Source organism: Diplodia corticola, assembly GCF_001883845.1.
Source record: "Diplodia corticola strain CBS 112549 chromosome Unknown scaffold37, whole genome shotgun sequence".
In the NCBI taxonomy this organism is placed as follows: Eukaryota; Fungi; Ascomycota; class Dothideomycetes; order Botryosphaeriales; family Botryosphaeriaceae; genus Diplodia; species Diplodia corticola.
In genome coordinates, this window is record NW_017971516.1 from 89,407 (window position 1) to 106,128 (window position 16,722).

Genomic DNA, 16,722 nt, shown 5'->3' on the forward strand with positions numbered 1-16,722 from the left:
CATTACATGCGGCCATGTGCCGAGAAAAAGAAACCCTCCATCAGCTCTTGTGCGGAGGAAGAGTCGCAACTATACAGCCATTAGCCTCGGCCCGCGAGTTACCTCTTCGTTGCCCCGTCCGTCTGTTTGCGCTTGGCTTCTGACAGACGGATCTCAGTCAATGGTTCGCGAGACACGGCAGGCCTGGCCGGGGACTGGCTGCTCGCGGGTCGCTGGACTATCGTAGAAGTCGAAGCCGAGGACGTCGTGGAAGATGCCGATGAGACTATTCGCCCGTTCTCGGCTCTCTGAAGCTCTGCCGTGTTGTTCTGCTCGGCAGCGTGGTAGCTATCGCCAGTAAGGGCTGGGCTTTTTTTCTCGCTGGGTGGCGATTGTGATCGCGCTGTGGCCTCTTGAAGCACACTTTGGGCAAGCTCGGCTGCCTCTTGCTGGAGATTGGGCATCTGCTTGGGCGACTGCGAAAGGTACGACTCAAGAAGAGCCTTGAGCGTCGCCGCCCGGACCGGCTTGGCAAGGTAGTTGTTCATGCCAACCTCCAGGCACTTTTCTTTGTCTCCGCTGATTGCGCTGGCTGTCATAGCTATGATGAGGATGTCACGCACAATCGGCACCTGATGCTGGCGGATCTCCTTGGTTGCGTCGTAGCCGTCCAGCACGGGCATCTGCACGTCCATGAGGACGAGATGATAGGGATCCTTCTCTTCCACAGCCTTCTCCAGCGCCTCGATTGTCTTCTTTCCGTCACCGAACGCTTCGCATCGGAAGCCGAGTTTCTTGACGAAGGAGATGGCAATGCGCTGGTTGATGGCGTTGTCTTCAGCGATGGCCACCCTGATTTGTTCTCGAGGGAGCTTGGGGAGGCTCTTGTGGAAAGTTGGCACACCCATCCCATCCGACGGCGTCTCGTCTCCGTTCTCTTCCTTTGGCGGCGGAGGCGAGGACGAATCGACAGCGTCCTTCTTGGATACCCTCTCGAACCGGAGTGAAAACGAAACCGTCGTTCCGTTTCCAGGGGTGCTGTTCAGCCAGATCTTGCCGCCCATGGTCGTCTCGATGATGGCCTTGACGATGCTGAGACCGAGGCCGGTGCCTTGGTAGCTCCTGTTGCTCGCGTCCTCGACCTGCGAGAAAGGCAAGAAGAGTTTCTTCTGCTGCTCTTCTGATATCCCAATGCCTGTGTCAGAAACGCTGAAGTTGACGTTGAGGTACCGCTCATCCTCAGAGATGGTCCTGGCTTCCACGGTAACCGTGCCTTTGGAGGTGAACTTGTAACTGTTGGAAAGCAGGTTCATGAAGATCTGGTGGAGCCTGACCGGGTCTCCCAGCACGAAGAGCTCGGGGTTGATGTCAAGGCGAACAACCGTCTCCAGACCGCGCTCCAGGTTGGTGAACGACAGAGCCCTCACCACTTCGCTGATGGTCTCGGTGAGAGACACGGGCACTGTGATCAGCTTCATCTTTCCGGCATCGAGCTTGCTGAAGTCAAGCAGGTCGTTGATGACGGAGAGCAGCGTGTCGGCACAGACGCGGATGCTGTTGGCGTAGCCTTCTTGCTCCGAGTTCAGACTGCTGCCCTTCAGCAGCTCGCTCATGCCGATGACGCCGTTGAGAGGGGTGCGGAGCTCGTGAGAGACGTTTGCGAGGAAGAGGGACTTGGCCTTTGCGGCTTCTTCCTTCATCTTCATGTTCTGGATGGCCACCGCCTCGGCTTCCTTTGCCTTGAGCTCCGCAGCCCGCGCTTGAGCGAGCGACTGCTTCTGCATCTCGAGCATCGCCACGTTGCTGGCGCTGACTTCGCGCACCTTCTTGAACAGCAGGGCGTTTGCAAGCGATACCGACACGGAATTGACCAGCAGACGCAGGACAGTCAGGTTGCGCTCCGAAAACTGATTGGGGGTGCCTTCGCAGTATATCGATCCCAGCAGATGGTTGTCTCCGTGCAGTATGGGGATGGCGATGACTGCTCGCCCGTCCGGGTTTCGTCGGCGGTAGGCGTCGGTGACATTCGAAAAGCGCTCGTCCTCGAGCAGGTTCTGCACAAAGACGGTTTCCCTGAAGCGGAGAACGTAGAGAGTCACTTGCCTGGCCACCTGGTCTTCGACCGACTCTAGAGTCTGGCCACCCGGGTACTTGGTGACGCCGTCGGGCCCGCCGGTGGCCGCAATGCTCCAGCCAAGCTTGTCGTCTTCGGTGACGATGGCTGCGAGCTCGGCACCGGTAGACTCGAGAATGATTTCGGTCATCTTGGCCAAGAGGTTGTCGACTTGCAACTCGGATGCGAGCACTTGACTGGACTCAAGGATCCCCGTCAAGTCAATCACGTCCAAGCCAACGGCAGAGAAGCCTCCAGGCAAGTCGCCATGCGTGTCGGCCCTTCTGATTGCTTGCGGGTTGGGCGTCGGGGCAAGCCAGGCCTCAGTCCTGTCTGCCGAGGTTTCGGGTGCGATTTGACCGGCATGCTTCTCCAGTTTGTACGCCGTGTTGCCCGTGTCGACAATGTCTGTTTGGCAGGCAACGTCAACGGTATCTATCCCGCCTTCGCTGTTCAGCAGCCATTCAAACTTGTGGCTCACATGCTCAAGCACTCCAACGGCCCCGGTGTTGGAGTAACAGCGAAGGCTGTCGGTGAGAAGGCGTTTCGCTGGCCTGCGAGCCCCGCGCCTCACTAGGAATTCTGCGTAAAGCTCGTATGCGAGACCCTGATCGAGCATGTACCCATCTAAATCCGCAAAGTCCAGCGACTGTTCATAGCATTTGGACGCATGTGAATAGTCGCACACAAGGTCGTGGTATTCGGCGTCGAGAATGGTCAGATAGAGCCGGAAATTGACGTCGTTGTAGTTCGCGGCGACGCGGATCTTCTCGGTAAACGACACAACACGTTGCAGAAGGGACTCTTTGTCTTGCCGCGCAGGGTTCTCCCGACATGCGGCAATGTAGGAAAGCGAGAGATGGAAGAGGTTGGAGTAGTAGATGCGCATGCACCAGCAGCCCTCCATCATCGGCAGCAGCGTCTCGCCCAGGGCTATGGCCGCCTCGATGTGGCCGAATCGGTACAAGCTGTTCAGCATATAGCTGTAGTAGATGGTCTTGGGCCGCTTAGGGTTCGACGCTCGCTTCTCCACGAAGGCAAGGTATTCGGATGTCTTGTGCTGGCCATCGCAATGCACCTTGTCGGCAACCTTGAACGATGTTTTGCCCTGGAGAGCGCGGGCGTACTGGCGGGCCGAAATGAGAAAGACACCTCCGCGGAGATCCTCCTCCCAGCTCGCAAAGTCGCCGGGGGACTCGTTGATCCATGCCTCGACCTCGGAGATAGAATGGCCCGACCAGATTCGGAAGCAGGCGTTGACGCCCATGTTCAGAATGGATAGGATGCGATCAGCCGAGATCATTGTCGCGCTCAGGGCACGGTCGAGGATGGGAAGCTGGTCCCTGACGTGGGTCTGCAGGTGGCCTATGAACAAGGCATGCAGTGTCTCACCGCGGCCGATTGTGTACATGTCCTCGTGGAAGATGGAGAAGAGCTTTTTGGCGATCTCACCGACTTCGATGCCGAACTTAGTCATGCCGAAGCGACCGGCCGCTATGCTGGCAAGATGGACGTAGCCGAGCGCGGCCTGGGGGAAGTTACCTCGGGTCTGGTGCAGATCGACCATGATCATGCTCATCTGGTAGAACAGGCGCGAATCCGTCCAGAAGGCAGCACTCGCCATTTCTACCAGGACGGCTCCCATTGCAAGAAGCTTAGGGTCCGTAGTCAAGGGTCTTGAGAGAAGCTGTATTCTGTCGCACTGCTGCAAAGCGGCGCACATGACCTGAAACTGCTTGTCGCACTCCTCCCACGACTTCTCCTCCACCCGGAGCCCCAGCTCGGTCAAGCATTGCTTGAGGGCCTCGAAGGCGGCGAACGAGTCCCCTCGCATGGCAAAGATGCGGGACTGCAGGACCCAACTGGGCGCCTTGTCTACTGCTGACTTGGCATTGGCAAAAATGGTCTGGCAAAGGCCGAGCGCTGGTTCGAAGAAGCCCTGGTACCAATAGCACTCGGCCGAACGCGTGTAGATGTTCAGCGTCTCCCGATAGTCGACGTCTTCCATGGACTCGTCCCACGGGCTGTCCTGGAGAAGGTTGAAGCACCGGGTGTAGTAGAAAAGGCCGGTGGAGCGTGCTCCGGCGTCGCACGCATTTTCCGCCGCTTGTTGCAGCGCGTTCCTGTACAGCGCACGAATGTCGACGCGGCCTTTGATCAACTCCGAAGCGCATGCGACGTGGCGTGCCCTTGTGAAGAGCGATTTGGAGCTCGTTGTCGTGTTGTCCTGGTACGCCTGCTCGATCATTGTTTTAGAGATTGCAAAGTGCATCTCGTTCTGGTTGAACTTTTCGATTTCGATGAGCAGTTGAGAAGCCTGCATGTACCTGTCGTGCGCGAAGCGGAAGCGATCCTCGTCGTCTCCAGACATGACGAGATAAGCAGCAATCGCTCCTTCAATGCCATCGACCGCGTCCTCGTCGGTGATGGGGAGGCCTTCGGCATTGGCAGCATGCTTGCCCTGCATCAGCTGTTTGACAATGTTGAACGAGAAGGTGCTCCCAATCAGAGAAGCCCACACGAGGAGATAGCGGGTGACCTTGGGCAGCTCCTGCAGGCGCTTCACAATGAAGTCGTTGTTCATGCGAGAGCCGTATGCGGTCGACTTGAACTCGGCAAACACCTTGTCGAGATCGAAATGCCAGGCCGAGTCTCGCCAGGAGTAATACAGGCACTTTTTGCGATAGCAGGCATCCAGCATCTCACGCACGAAAAAGGGGCTTCCTCCCGTCTTCTCTTGGATGGTGGCAACCAGGGGGAGACAGTACTCGGGGTCCCGGTGGAGCGTCTCGGCGACAAAGTTTGCCGTGTCAATTTCGGAGAAAGGCTGCAGTACAATCCTTGTAATACTGATGAGGATTAGAGCTGCAGGCGTTGGAGACCGACCATGCACTTACTTGGTCGCGTTGTCGAGCACGGCCTTGATGCCTGCGGTGAGCTTGTCCTCCTCGCGGTAGGTGAGGATCATGACAAGCGGCAGCCTGTGGTGGACAATGGCCTGGATCAGCTCCAGGCTCTCGTCGTCGGCAAACTGGAGATCATCGATGCAGAAGCAGATGGACTGCTGGCGGGCCAGCATGCGCAGCACGTCAATGAAGGTGCTCACCACCCGCGACGCATTGCGGCTGGTGATGGTGCTCGCAAAGGACGAGTGCTGGTGCACCGCGTCGGGGGCGGTGGCCTTGGCGATGTTGCCCAGCAGCCACTCGGGCAGATCGAGGTAGGTGTGCAGGATGGGCCACACGGGCTGCACGTGGGCTCGCACGTGGTTGTGGAAGTCGGTCGAGATGTTGGACTCGGAGAAGATCTGGCGGAAGAGCGACGACATGAGGCGCAGCACGGGGTCGAAGGGCGCGCGCTTTGCTTGGTCGAACTGCAGCAAGTCAGTATACCATAGGCCGGGGCAGGGGTCAGGGCCGGGGCAGGGGCAGGGTCAGGGCGGGCATTGTTATTGCTTGCCTTTGTGGTTGCAAAGTAGAAGCCACGGCCTCGCACCACGGGCTGGACCGACTGGATCAGGCTGGACTTGCCGTAGCCGCCCAGGCCTGCCACGGCGATCAGCTCGCAATGCGTCTTCTTGCGCAGGCGGTGGTGATGGCGGAGCTGGCCGGCGGGGTCGTCGCTGGACGACGAGGCATTCTGGGCCGACGAGGTGCGGCGGTCGGCGCTGCTCCAGCCGGACGACTGGCGGCTCTCGGTCGAGGGCCGGTGTTCAGAGGGCTCAGCAAGAGACACGGAAGCCTCTGAGGTGTTGCGCGGGGTGCGTCCGTCGTTGCGGTAGTCCGACCCCCTGGAGCTGGTGCTCTCGGAGCGCACGTCAGCGATTTCGTCAAGCGTAGGATTGTCCAGCCGCGAGCTCAGCGACGACCCGGAGGTGGAGCCAAAACTATACAAACTCTTCTTGAGTGAGGGGTGCTGGCTCTTGGACACCTTGTCGACGACGTCCAGGATGGCCTGGCGCTCCCTGTCACGGCCAATCAGGCGCGAGGGCAGGCTGAAGAAGCTGGACACGTCCTTGGTGGCCACCTTGAACGTCTTCAGCAGCTCGACGTCGCCGTCGCAGAGGATGCGGTTCAGCTCAAACAGGTCGTACTTGAGCCCCGACACCGAGTTGTAGCGCTCTTCGATGTTCTTGGCCGTCATCTTGGCCACGACCTGGGACAAGGCCTCGGGGATGTCCATGCGCTTGGACGAAACGGGCGGGATGCGGCGCGACAGCACGCTCTGCATGATCTCCAGCGGCTTGTCGCCCTCAAAGGCGGGCTCGCCGGTGAGCATTGTCTGGTCACAGCGTCAGCCAGCAGCGCGGGGGCGGCTCTCCAGCCCACTTACCCAAAACAGGATGCCGAGGCTGTAGATGTCGGTGCGGGTGTCGGGCTCAGCAGGCAGGCGGCCCGTCTGCTCGGGGGCGATGAACTGCAGCTTGTGCTCGACGCCCAGCTCGCGGCTGAGGGTGCTCCAGCCGGCAGAGGTCAGGCCGTTCTCGAAGCTCCGGGAGCCGGAGCCAAAGTTCAGCATGCGCACCTCGCCCGTCTCCTGGTTGAAGTGGAAGGCGTCGCCGCGGATCTCGCCGTGCACCAGCTTCTTGGTGTTGTGCAGGATCTCCAGCGACTCGGAGGCGCCCGTGGCAAAGCGCATGAACAGCTGCAGCGGGATCTGCATGCCGGTCTTGCTGCCCGGGGGGGCCTGCCACTTGGCGATGCGGTAGAAGGCGGGCCCCAGGTCGACAATGTCGCGGATGTAGTTGTCGCCGGGCGACTCGAAGATGGACACGATCAGGGTGTCGCTGCCGGGGCGGGCGGGCAGGCGCACCAGCTCGATGGGGCGGACAAAGTGCTTGCATTCCGTGTCGCACTCGCCGACGATGGCCTTGGCCAGGGCAAACTCGCGCTCCAGGCGCAGGATGTGGTGGGACACGCGGGCGACAATGCGGCGGCCGGGCTGGGGCGGCGGCGGAGCGGCGGGCGCGGGCGCGGGCTGGGTCAAAGAGGCGGCATTTGCCTCGCTGTTGCTGGAGCGGTGCGAGCGCAGCACCGGCTTGGGCTCGGAGCCGGTCGAGAAGCTGTGCGAGGTGAGAGAGCGGCTGGGCAGCTGGGCGGGCGGCTTCACGGGCAGCTGGTGGCCGAAGAAGTGCCAGTTGTCGTAGGACTGCGGACGCAGGCGTCAGTGGCGAGGCCCTTGGGGCGTAGGCGTAGGCGTAGGCGTAGGCGGGGAGCGGGACTCACGCTGTGGAAGGGCTCCGTCTCCGTGTCCCACACGTAGCCCGGCAGCTCGGCCAGGCGCAGCAGGGCCTGGCGGGCGTGGCGGCTCGTCGGCAGGGCGTCGTCGTCCATGGTCGACGCGGGGGCTGGCGAGCCGACTCAATTCATGGCTCTGGGCCGGCGGGGGCGCTGGACGCTGGACGGGCGGGACTGGCGCAGGGCTCGAGGCGGGCAGCACAGCGGCATGGGCCGGCGGGCGGAGCTGGGGGCGGTTGGGGTTGGCGCGACGCGGGGGTGCACGAGAGGAGGGGGCCGGGCGGTGGTGCTTGGCCGGGAGGTGGCCTGGTGTTGAGCGCAGAGCGCAGCGCGCAGAAGTCAGAGGTCAGAACCATGGCACGCCAGCGCGCTGCCAATCGCACTTGGCGCGCCTCGAGAACGTCACCCGAGCCGCATTGCTCTCCTCTGCGCCAGTCCTGGAGATCTGCCCGGCTGCGTGCATTCCATCTCCACCCAGCGCCGGCCACATTACTCAGGCCCACGCGCATGCGCTGCGATCGCCCGAAGCCTCGCTGGCTTCCCAAGCTTCCCACGCCCATGCAACACCACCATGGCGTCGCCCGATGAGTCTGGCGGCCCCGACGCCCACCCCCCGCGCCAGCTGCCCGCCGACCTGCCGCGCTCGCTCGACGACCGCCGCACCGCCCCGCCCGTCGCCAGCGAGACCGAGATGTACGACGCTTGGCAGGGTGCGTCCGTCCCCCTAGCTGCTGCTTCGTGCCTGCTTGCCTCCCGCCGCGTGCGTGCTGACCAGGTGCCCCCTCCGCAGGCCAGTCCCAATTCATATCGACACCGCTCCCCTCCAAGCCCCTCGACTTCGACCTGTCGCTCGACGGCCCGCCCCCCGACGACACCGGCACCCGCCTCACCGAGATGCTCGAGCAGCAGTCCCGCCTCAAGCACGACAGCATGAACGAGGGCCAGGAGGATGCCGTCGTCAAGGACCCCAAGCTGTCGGACCCCGAGAAGCGCGACCTGCTGCAGAACTCGCTCAACCTCGCCGCCTCCAACGGCGACACCCTCACCGTCGAGCGCTTCGTCGCCGGCCCCGCCGCTTCCTATGTCGACGTCAACGCCCCGGACGCCGACGGCACCCCGCCGCTCATCTACGCCGCCTGCTTTGGCCACGACGACGTCGTCGCCGCCCTGCTGACCGCCGGCGCCCATGTCGACGTCCAGGACCGCAACCACTGGACGCCGTTGATGTGGGCAATCACGAACCGCCACAAGGCAATCGCGAAGCTGCTACTCGACAAGGGCGCTAAGCCCGAGGCCGCTTCCTCTTCTGGCCGCACCGCCTTCGACTTCGTGACCCCCGGCAGCGAACTCCAGGACTATCTCCACGAGAGCGGCTACACCATCGGCAACATCGGTGTCGCCGGCGGCGACGACTTCTACACGGCCGGATTCGACCAGGACCGCTTCGAGGAAGAAATGGCCGAGAACGAGCTGCGGCGACGCATGATGATGGAGAGTGCTATCAATCTGGAGGTCGATCTGGGCAATCTGGGCCTTGACGAGCAGCCAGAGGTCAGTGCTCCTCTCGAGCTGCCGGAAGCCACTGCTAACCCGGCTAGGAACCCGACGACTTCGAGGAGGGACAGGAGTTTGTGTGGGACCGGTGCCTGCACGACCAAATGTTTGTCTTCCAGGAGAACGAGCTGGACCGCATCCTGGACATTGTCATCACCAACATGACGCCCACCCGCTCGCCATCGCAGAAACCCGTCCCCGCAAACATCATCTTCCTCGGCGCCCGCTACGCCCACTACCACTCCAGCGAAGATCTGCTGGAGAAGCTGCTGGTCACGTCCATGGACAAGATCAACGACGCCGTCGAGAAGCACCAATGGGACATGACCATGCTCGCCTTCTGGGTGTCCAACTGCAGCCTGCTGCTCTACTACCTGAAGAAGGACGCCGGCCTCGTCGAGGCCTCGGTCGAGTTCCAGTGCCAAATTTCCGAGCTCATCAACGAAATCTTCGTGCTGATCATTCGCGATGCCGAGCGCCGCATGGACAAGGTCCTCGACACCGCCATGCTGGACCACGAGACCATCCCCGGCTTCGAGGACGTGAGTTTCACCGGAGAGTGGCGCATCTTCAAGACGAAATCCAAGCCGAAGCCCCCGGAGCCGTTCGAGAAGCGCTTCAGGCCCCCCTCGCCCAAGCGCAGGGCCCAGGTGTCCCCGCGAAACATCACTTCGCTGCTGTCCTCGACGCTGTTTGTGCTGGACCTCTACGACATCCACTCGGTCATCACGGCACAGGTTCTCTCCCAGCTGCTTTACTGGATCGGCGCCGAGCTCTTCAACCGCATCATGTCTAATAGAAAGTACCTCGCACGCACCAAGGCAATGCAGATTCGGATGAATGTATCGACGCTCGAGGACTGGGCCCGGCAGAACAACCGCCAGCCCGAGCACTACGAGGGCGGCGGTCTCACTGCCACTGGCGAGAACACAATGGACGCTGCGCGCAGGCATCTGGACCCAGTCATCCAGCTGCTGCAGTGGCTGCAATGCTTCTCGTCGCTCGGCGAGGATCTCGACTCGCTCAAGGCGACGCTCGAGCAGCTCCCGCGTCTCACCCCGCAGCAGATCAACCACTCGGTGAGATACTACCGGACCGAGGTTGGCGAGAAGACGCTGCCGAAGCCTGCGCTCAAGTTTCTGTTCAACCTGCAGAAGGAGGTTGCAGAGCGACGCCTATCCAAGCAAAGCCGGAAGTCGATGCCTGCGCAAATTCCTTCATCGGATGGCCAGCCCACTTCGCCCACCATTGAGCGGCCCACGTCGCCTTCGCCGTCGCTGGCGCCGTCGCTGGCCACTGTTGCGTACATGGCACAGGACGAGGAGGAAGACGCGCCAGAGAACCTGCTGATGGACCCGGCCCTGATGCTGCCGTTCTCGTTGCCCACTTCGACCGATATGCTGGTGACGTACGGAGCTGGCTTCGGAGGCACCGACAAGGAGCGCGAGCGCAAGTACCTGCCCACGGTGCCGGCCGAGTTCCTGGAGAGGCTCGAGTTCAGCAGCAACAAGAAGGATCTCTATGCGGACGCCAGATGGAGCGACGACGGCGAAAGCGCCTGATTGCGGCAAATGACGAAAGAAATGCTCTCCACTGTCTAAGACTTAGTTTTCACTCCCGACCCCCCAAACTCCTTTTTCCTTTCTCTTTAAGACGACTCATGGCTGGCGTGGACGTGTGCGAGTAGGATGCTGTACGAATGAACGGAAGACTCAACGCTAAGGGAAGGATTAGACGAATTTACTCATTCTACTGCTGCATCGGGAAACGGAGTTCAGATGACTACCACCATGGGAATTGCTTTCCTTTCTTTGCTCGCGGAGAGAGAAGACTGCTTGGTTCTTTCTCGGCCTGATTCCTTTTATTATCACTAAACATGGTTCTTCGGTTGCATGCAAGGCTGACGGCTTCGACTGGGCTTCCGCATACCTACCTTTTCTGCGGTCATTACTCTTAGAAACCCTCTTTGATCTGTCTGGCGGGAATGCAGAGGGATATCTTTTGCCCCAGTTGAGAAATAAGCTGGTGACTGGTCGTGTTTCCATGTCCACCGGTTTCTGCAGTTTGGTTTACAATTCGCGACATGATCCTGATCTAGTCTAGCAGGGCGCGCAGATCACAAGGGTCCGGCCCTTTCGCGATACAGGGATGCTGCATCCGGAAGGCGCGCCAATTAGGCTCGTCGGACAAACCGAACCGACCGTTAGACGCAACGGCATGTACGTCCGTGGCTGAGTGGCTGAGTGGCTCGGCCGTATGTATCGACGTACGTCACCCACGTGCGCCGAGCCCATCGGCGCACAACCAGCGGCGCCGATAGCCGAAGTGGCGCGCGGGCGGTACCTTCCTTCGTCCTCTTGCCGTGGGGTGACAAGAGTGACGAGGCTTTGGCGCGGGTTGAACTTTGGTTCGATGTGGCTGGGCTGAGGGAGGCCAAGCAGCGTGGAGAGTTAGTTGGCCCCATGCCTATGCCATGGGAAGCCGGCCGCCATGATGGGGTACGTATATAAGAGGGGCGTAAGCAAGCACCTTGTTTGGACATCAGTCATTCACTACTACTGCAACAATCAACACTCATCACCATCATCACCATCATCATCATCGATCGCTTTGCCAGACCAATCCGCCGTGAAGCGAGAGCCTTTACGATCACTGTCTGTACGGATTGAGCACCAAAGTCGAAAAACAAACCTCCACATCGGGAGAGAAGGAGAACACCTCGCAAAAACTCATTTGATTACCGGCCCTCTCTGAAATCCCCACAACCAAAAACACCAAACACGTGCACAGCACTCGCACGCGCGAAACACGACTCCCTTCAAATAGACCCACCAACCACACCACAACACGAACACAACAAAAACAACAATGGGCTGCGGACCATCTCGCCCCCATGGCCGGTACCACCACCACCACCAACCGGTCCACGTAATCCACACATCGCCCAGACACGCCGCCAGGCCCTGCGGCCCGCCGCCCATGGCTTTCGGAGGAGGAAGGTGTGGGCCCCGGGGCGGGTACGGGATGGGATACGGGAGGAGGGGCCCGCCGGTAGTAGTGGTGGGTGGCCACGGCGGGGGGAGGATGGGAGGGAGGCGGCGCTGCTAGGTAAAAGCTGGCTGCTAGCGCCGGGAACGTATGACTGTTACGAGCGTGTACGATTGGACTGGTGATGTTTTACGTCTTTTTTTCTTTTCTCGTACGTATGTACGTTAGTAGTAGACGGTATTGTTTGTATTAAATCATTCACGAGTCTTCATTGAGTTGTGCAAAAGGCCATCTTCGGCCTGTAATTATTCGATGTGATATGCCAACTCCGCTCACATCGCAGCCGTGTCTTTGTGAAGTGAATGAATGCCACATGCCCCCTGGATATCGCGCCCCATTTTGCCTTGCCTGCACCCATACCTTTTATTCTCTTGGCGACACCATCGTTGAACAAACGCCGACAAACTCCATTGCTATGCCCAATCCCAATCCCATTCCCATTACCGGCCCCAAGCAACAACAGACACACCGGTGGCCCGGCTCGCTCTTCAAGCACCACCACCGCCGCCACCACCACCAACTGCCCTCGTCGTGCTCTCCCAAAAATCCAGCGTCAACTGCGCCAAAAAGCACGGAATCTCCTTCCGCTGCTCGACCCAAAACTCGATCTGGCCCCTGATCTCGCTGGCGAAGACGCTCTTCTCGCCGCCGCTGACCTTCATGGTGCCGCGCTCGCCGTCGAAGACGATGCTGTTCTCGCAGCCGCCGTCGTCGTCGCCGCCGCCGCCGCCGGGGTAGAAGAGCGAGGTGACCTTGACGCGGCCGTTGGGCATGATGTCCAGCTTCCAGCCGAGCAGGGAGGCGACGGCCTCGCGGAACTCGAGCGCCTTGGCGGACCACAGCTGCTTGAGCCGCAGCGTCTTCTTGTCGCGGTCGGCGATGGCGCGGTGCAGCTCGGCCATCTCGAGGCGGGCGGCCTCGAGGCTGGCCCGCGGCACGACTGCATCATCGGCATCGTCGGCGAGCTGCTGCTTGGCCTCGGCCTCGAGCCGTGCCAGCAGGGCCTTGTTCTCCTCGCGCAGGGTGCGGACGGTGCTGAGCTTGAGGGCCTCGGCGTCGGCGGTGGGGTTCTGGCGCAGCTCGAGGACGCGGGTGCGGGACGACTCGTTGAGGGCGCGGATCTGCTTCTCGTGGGCGCGGCGCTCCGCCTCGAGCACCTTCTTCTCCGTGAGCAGCCGGCCCAGGTCGTCCTGCAGCTGGCGGTTCTTGCGGCGGAGCTCGCCCATGCGGGCGTCGTCGTCGGCGTCGCGCGGCCGCTTGCTGCCCACGATGGTGATCTGCTTGGTGTTGGATTCCTCGAGGGCCGAGAGCTCGGCGTGCAGCGCCTGCGTCTCGGCGCGGTAGCCGTCGACGGCGTCCTCCAGCTGCTGGATGCGCTGCGTCTTGTGGGCGTCGAACGTCTCGGGCTGGAACTCGCTCTCCTCGGCGTCAAAGGCCTTGAGCTGCGCGCGGAGGTATTCCACCTCCTTGACCGCCAGCGCCCGCTGGCGTTCGAGCCGCATGCGCAGCTTGCTGTCCGAGGCGCCGCCCGCGCTCTTCAGCTTCTCCAGCTCTTCGCGGACCCTGGCCTTTTCGTCCTCCAGCGCCTTGATCGTCTCGTCTCTGGCCGTCAGTTCTGCCTGCACGGCGCCGAGGCGGTCGACCATGGTGGCCGTCTCCAGCCGCTCCCTGACGAAGGCCTTGGCCAGGTCCTCGGGAGTGCCGAACCGCAGCTCGCCCTCGCCATCGGCCTGTGCCGCCTGGCCGTCCAGATAGTTCGTCCAGGCGCTCTTCTCGTCCTCCAGCAGCTGGCGCTTGAGCTGCTCCTCGCTCAGCTCGCGGCGCAGGTCCTCCATCATGCGCACCCTGTTCTCCAGCGCCCGCTTCTCCTCCTCGACCACCTCGACGCTCTTCTGCACCCTGCCCAGGCGCTTCAGCTCGGCCGCCTGCTCCCTGTTGACGGCCTCCAGCTTCCGGATGTGGGCAATCTGCTCCGACAGCTCGCGCTTGACCACGTGCAGCGTGTCGTGGTCGCCGGCCTGGGCCCTGAGCCGGATGAGCTCGCTCTCCGCCTCGGCGGCCTCGACCTCGCGCCGCGCGAGCTTGTGCGAGGCCTGCTGCAGCGCCGCCGCCTGGCCCTCGAGCTCGGCCCGCAGCTCGTCGAACGACCGCTGCAGCGCCCCGTGCCGCGCGTCCAGCTCGTCGTACCGGTGCCGGCTCTGCCGCTCCTGCGCCGCCAGCTCGTGTGTTGCCTCGTCCGCCTCTTCCTGCAGCGATGCCCCTCGCTCCTGTAGCGCCCGCACTTTGCGCTCTAGCTCTAGCTTCTCGTTTGTGCTGCGGGATGCCGCCTCGCCCGTCTCGCGCTGTAGGGCCTCGTACTTTTTCGCTGCTGCCTTGCTCGCCGATTCGGCTGCCTGAAAAGTAGAAGAAGAAGCTCCGAGTTAGTGAATGATCGGCATCTTTCTTTATGTGTGTGTGTGTGTGTGTGTACGAACCTGTGCGCGCTGGTACTCGGCCTCGGCCCTGTTCTGGGCATCGCGCAGCTCCGCCTGGTGGCTGAGGGTGCTCATCTCCCGCTCTTGCCGCAGCGATTCGAGCTCATACTGCAATGTGTTGATCTGCGCACGCAGGTCTTCGTTGCCAATGTCTGTCCCCGCCCGAGTCAGCTCCCCAGAAGCCGTCGCCCCGTGGCGTTGAGAGAAAGCGCCGGACTCACCTGGTTTGACGACCGATTGCCGCAGCGTCTGGCGGAAGGATTGTGTGGGTGCGTGTGCGGGCTCTGGCTCGCCCGTCTCGCCTGTGAAGAAGTTGAAAGTGGGTTGGTTCGTGTTGCGAGCCATGGCGACGGAGCGACGGTTTGTAAACAATTCGTTGCGCGCGAAGCTCGCCGAGGTGAAGGTCTGCCGCCGTGGGCCAGTGGGGAGGCGGTTGAACTGCGCGGACAACGAGGGTCGGTGGAGCAGGCAAGCATTCGGCGGTGGATGGGGAGAGGCACGAGGGTTGCCCTCTGGTCCAGGTCGGCGTGGTAAACAATGCGACGGAATGGTTGGCGACGCAGCGTGGAAGACAGTGCGCCCCGGCCGCTCATCCATGCAAGGCCCGAGCTTCACGCGCCTTCACGTGCCCCCATCGCTCCGTTCCCTCCAAGTCATTGAACATTCTCATTGATCTCCATCATCTTCATCGCTCTCTTCATCGGACTGAACAAGCCATCTCTATGCAAATCACCACAAAGCAAACTGTCACACATGAGCTGCGTGGGATGAACAGGCTTGATTTGTTTCCATTTCGGTTTAGCAACATCAGCAATTGTAGCCTTTCACTTTGAGATATTCCTCAGTCATCCTTTCCAGCAAGTATCCCAGAAAACACTCTCTCTCTGTGGCGTGCCGCCTGTTCAATTTGAGATATTCCTCAGCCATCCTTTCCAGCAAGTATCCCCGAAAACACACTCTCTCTGCGGCGTGCCGCCTGAATTCATTCTTCATCATCATCATCTTCATCATCATCGTCTTCATCATCATCATCGACTTCGTCGTCGTCGTCAATCTCAGCTAGGACCGTCGTAACGGTATCAACAACTCCCTTGTTGTCGTGAGCGACCTCTGTTGCGATGGCCTCCAGAAGAGAGCGGAGCTTGGCACGGTGAAGAAGGAGGGTGGTGATGGTCGACTTGGCCTCCTGAAGGTACGTGTATCGCGTGTGCTGACGCTCAATCGCCGCATCCAAGCGACGCGTGTAGTGCTGTTCGACCGAGGAGCTCGTGTCCTGCTCGTGATCATCACGCGCAAGGTTCGCAAGTCGTGCCAGAGCACGGTCAAGGTCCGCCTCAACATCCTCTTGCCAGTCAGTATGTTCTCGTACTCCGTGCTGCGTCAGAGGAGTCGAAGATCTGCCATTGAACGTGGGGCTGGAGGGGGCAAGCGGGCTGGACTGAACAAGGATCTCCTCCTCGTCGAGCATGCCAGGTTCGGCCAGGGTTGTCGCGGCAGAACTCCTACAGTACGTTAGCAGCTGGTCAGACACGACGCCTCACAGGAGACATACACATCGCTAGACAGCTCCGGCAGCCGCTGGAGCACTTCGGCTATCGATGGCAGGCGTTCCTGCGGAATCGCTCCATCTGACGCTCCAGCACTGGGAGCCGGCGTATTCTCTGGTGCCGTGATGGGCGAGTCGATCAGACGGACATTGACCGCCGGAAGGTCCAAGAGTGGCAGGAAGCGGTGGTTTCCGCTCTGGCTGGGAGGCGGTGGACGGAGCCCAAACCTGTTGCTCGAATGTACTCGGCCCGAGATGGGCAATCCGCCATGAGTGATGGCGGCTGACGGCATCGTTTGGATGCCCGTCATTCGCTCGCTCTCTGGTTCGAGTGTTAGAGCGCAGTATGAGTCAGCGAATGAAGCTCACATACCTGGTGTCGGAAGCGTATGGGGAGTGCCTCCTGGCCGGCTCATGGCAGTGGAGTCGGAGAACGACACCGAGGAACGCGGCTGTGAACCTGTGGACATGATGGCAGGTGACGCAGCTGATGTGGAACAAGATCTGTGGAGTAAGGTCAGAAGACAGACACATCGCGCGCAGACACCGAAGGGGAAGGATGACGGAAGTGTGACAGCAAGCAGCTTGGGTTCACTCACTGTGAGAATGCGAAGCTTAACGACGATGTGACGGCGTGAACAAGTCAAGATGCTCTTCTGAGTGAGATGACGGCGCAACTGACTTGGGAATTGTGTGGCTCAGTGAGCGGGTGTGAGGTAGATGCGCTGAAGCAGCGGGTCGTGCGTGCCGAAAGGCAAACCGATGGTAAGA

General features: G+C 61.0%; 4 protein-coding genes across 4 annotated transcripts; 1 reads left to right on the forward strand and 3 right to left on the reverse strand.

The window, feature by feature from the left end:
- Positions 1 to 98: 98 nt before the first annotated feature.
- Positions 99 to 7,425, reverse strand: BKCO1_3700036 (serine threonine protein kinase; the record flags this gene model as incomplete). Its single annotated transcript, XM_020275129.1, has 5 exons — positions 99 to 4,941; positions 4,990 to 5,465; positions 5,552 to 6,373; positions 6,425 to 7,240; positions 7,318 to 7,425. 5 exons carry the CDS (start codon positions 7,423 to 7,425, stop codon positions 99 to 101), a joined length of 7,065 nt encoding a protein of 2,354 aa, XP_020128941.1.
- A 475-nt stretch (positions 7,426 to 7,900) lies between these two features.
- Positions 7,901 to 10,445, forward strand: BKCO1_3700037 (dil and ankyrin domain-containing protein; the record flags this gene model as incomplete). Its single annotated transcript, XM_020275130.1, has 3 exons — positions 7,901 to 8,039; positions 8,120 to 8,880; positions 8,928 to 10,445. The coding sequence occupies 3 exons, from the start codon at positions 7,901 to 7,903 to the stop codon at positions 10,443 to 10,445; spliced, it is 2,418 nt and encodes an 805-aa protein (XP_020128942.1).
- Positions 10,446 to 12,419: 1,974 nt separating this feature from the next.
- Positions 12,420 to 14,750, reverse strand: BKCO1_3700038 (spindle assembly checkpoint component mad1; the record flags this gene model as incomplete). Its single annotated transcript, XM_020275131.1, has 3 exons — positions 12,420 to 14,324; positions 14,406 to 14,557; positions 14,627 to 14,750. 3 exons carry the CDS (start codon positions 14,748 to 14,750, stop codon positions 12,420 to 12,422), a joined length of 2,181 nt encoding a protein of 726 aa, XP_020128943.1.
- Positions 14,751 to 15,387: 637 nt separating this feature from the next.
- On the reverse strand, positions 15,388 to 16,421 carry BKCO1_3700039 (uncharacterized protein; the record flags this gene model as incomplete). The annotated part of the gene is made up of 3 exons (XM_020275132.1): positions 15,388 to 15,907; positions 15,958 to 16,273; positions 16,325 to 16,421. 3 exons carry the CDS (start codon positions 16,419 to 16,421, stop codon positions 15,388 to 15,390), a joined length of 933 nt encoding a protein of 310 aa, XP_020128944.1.
- Positions 16,422 to 16,722: the final 301 nt, after the last annotated feature.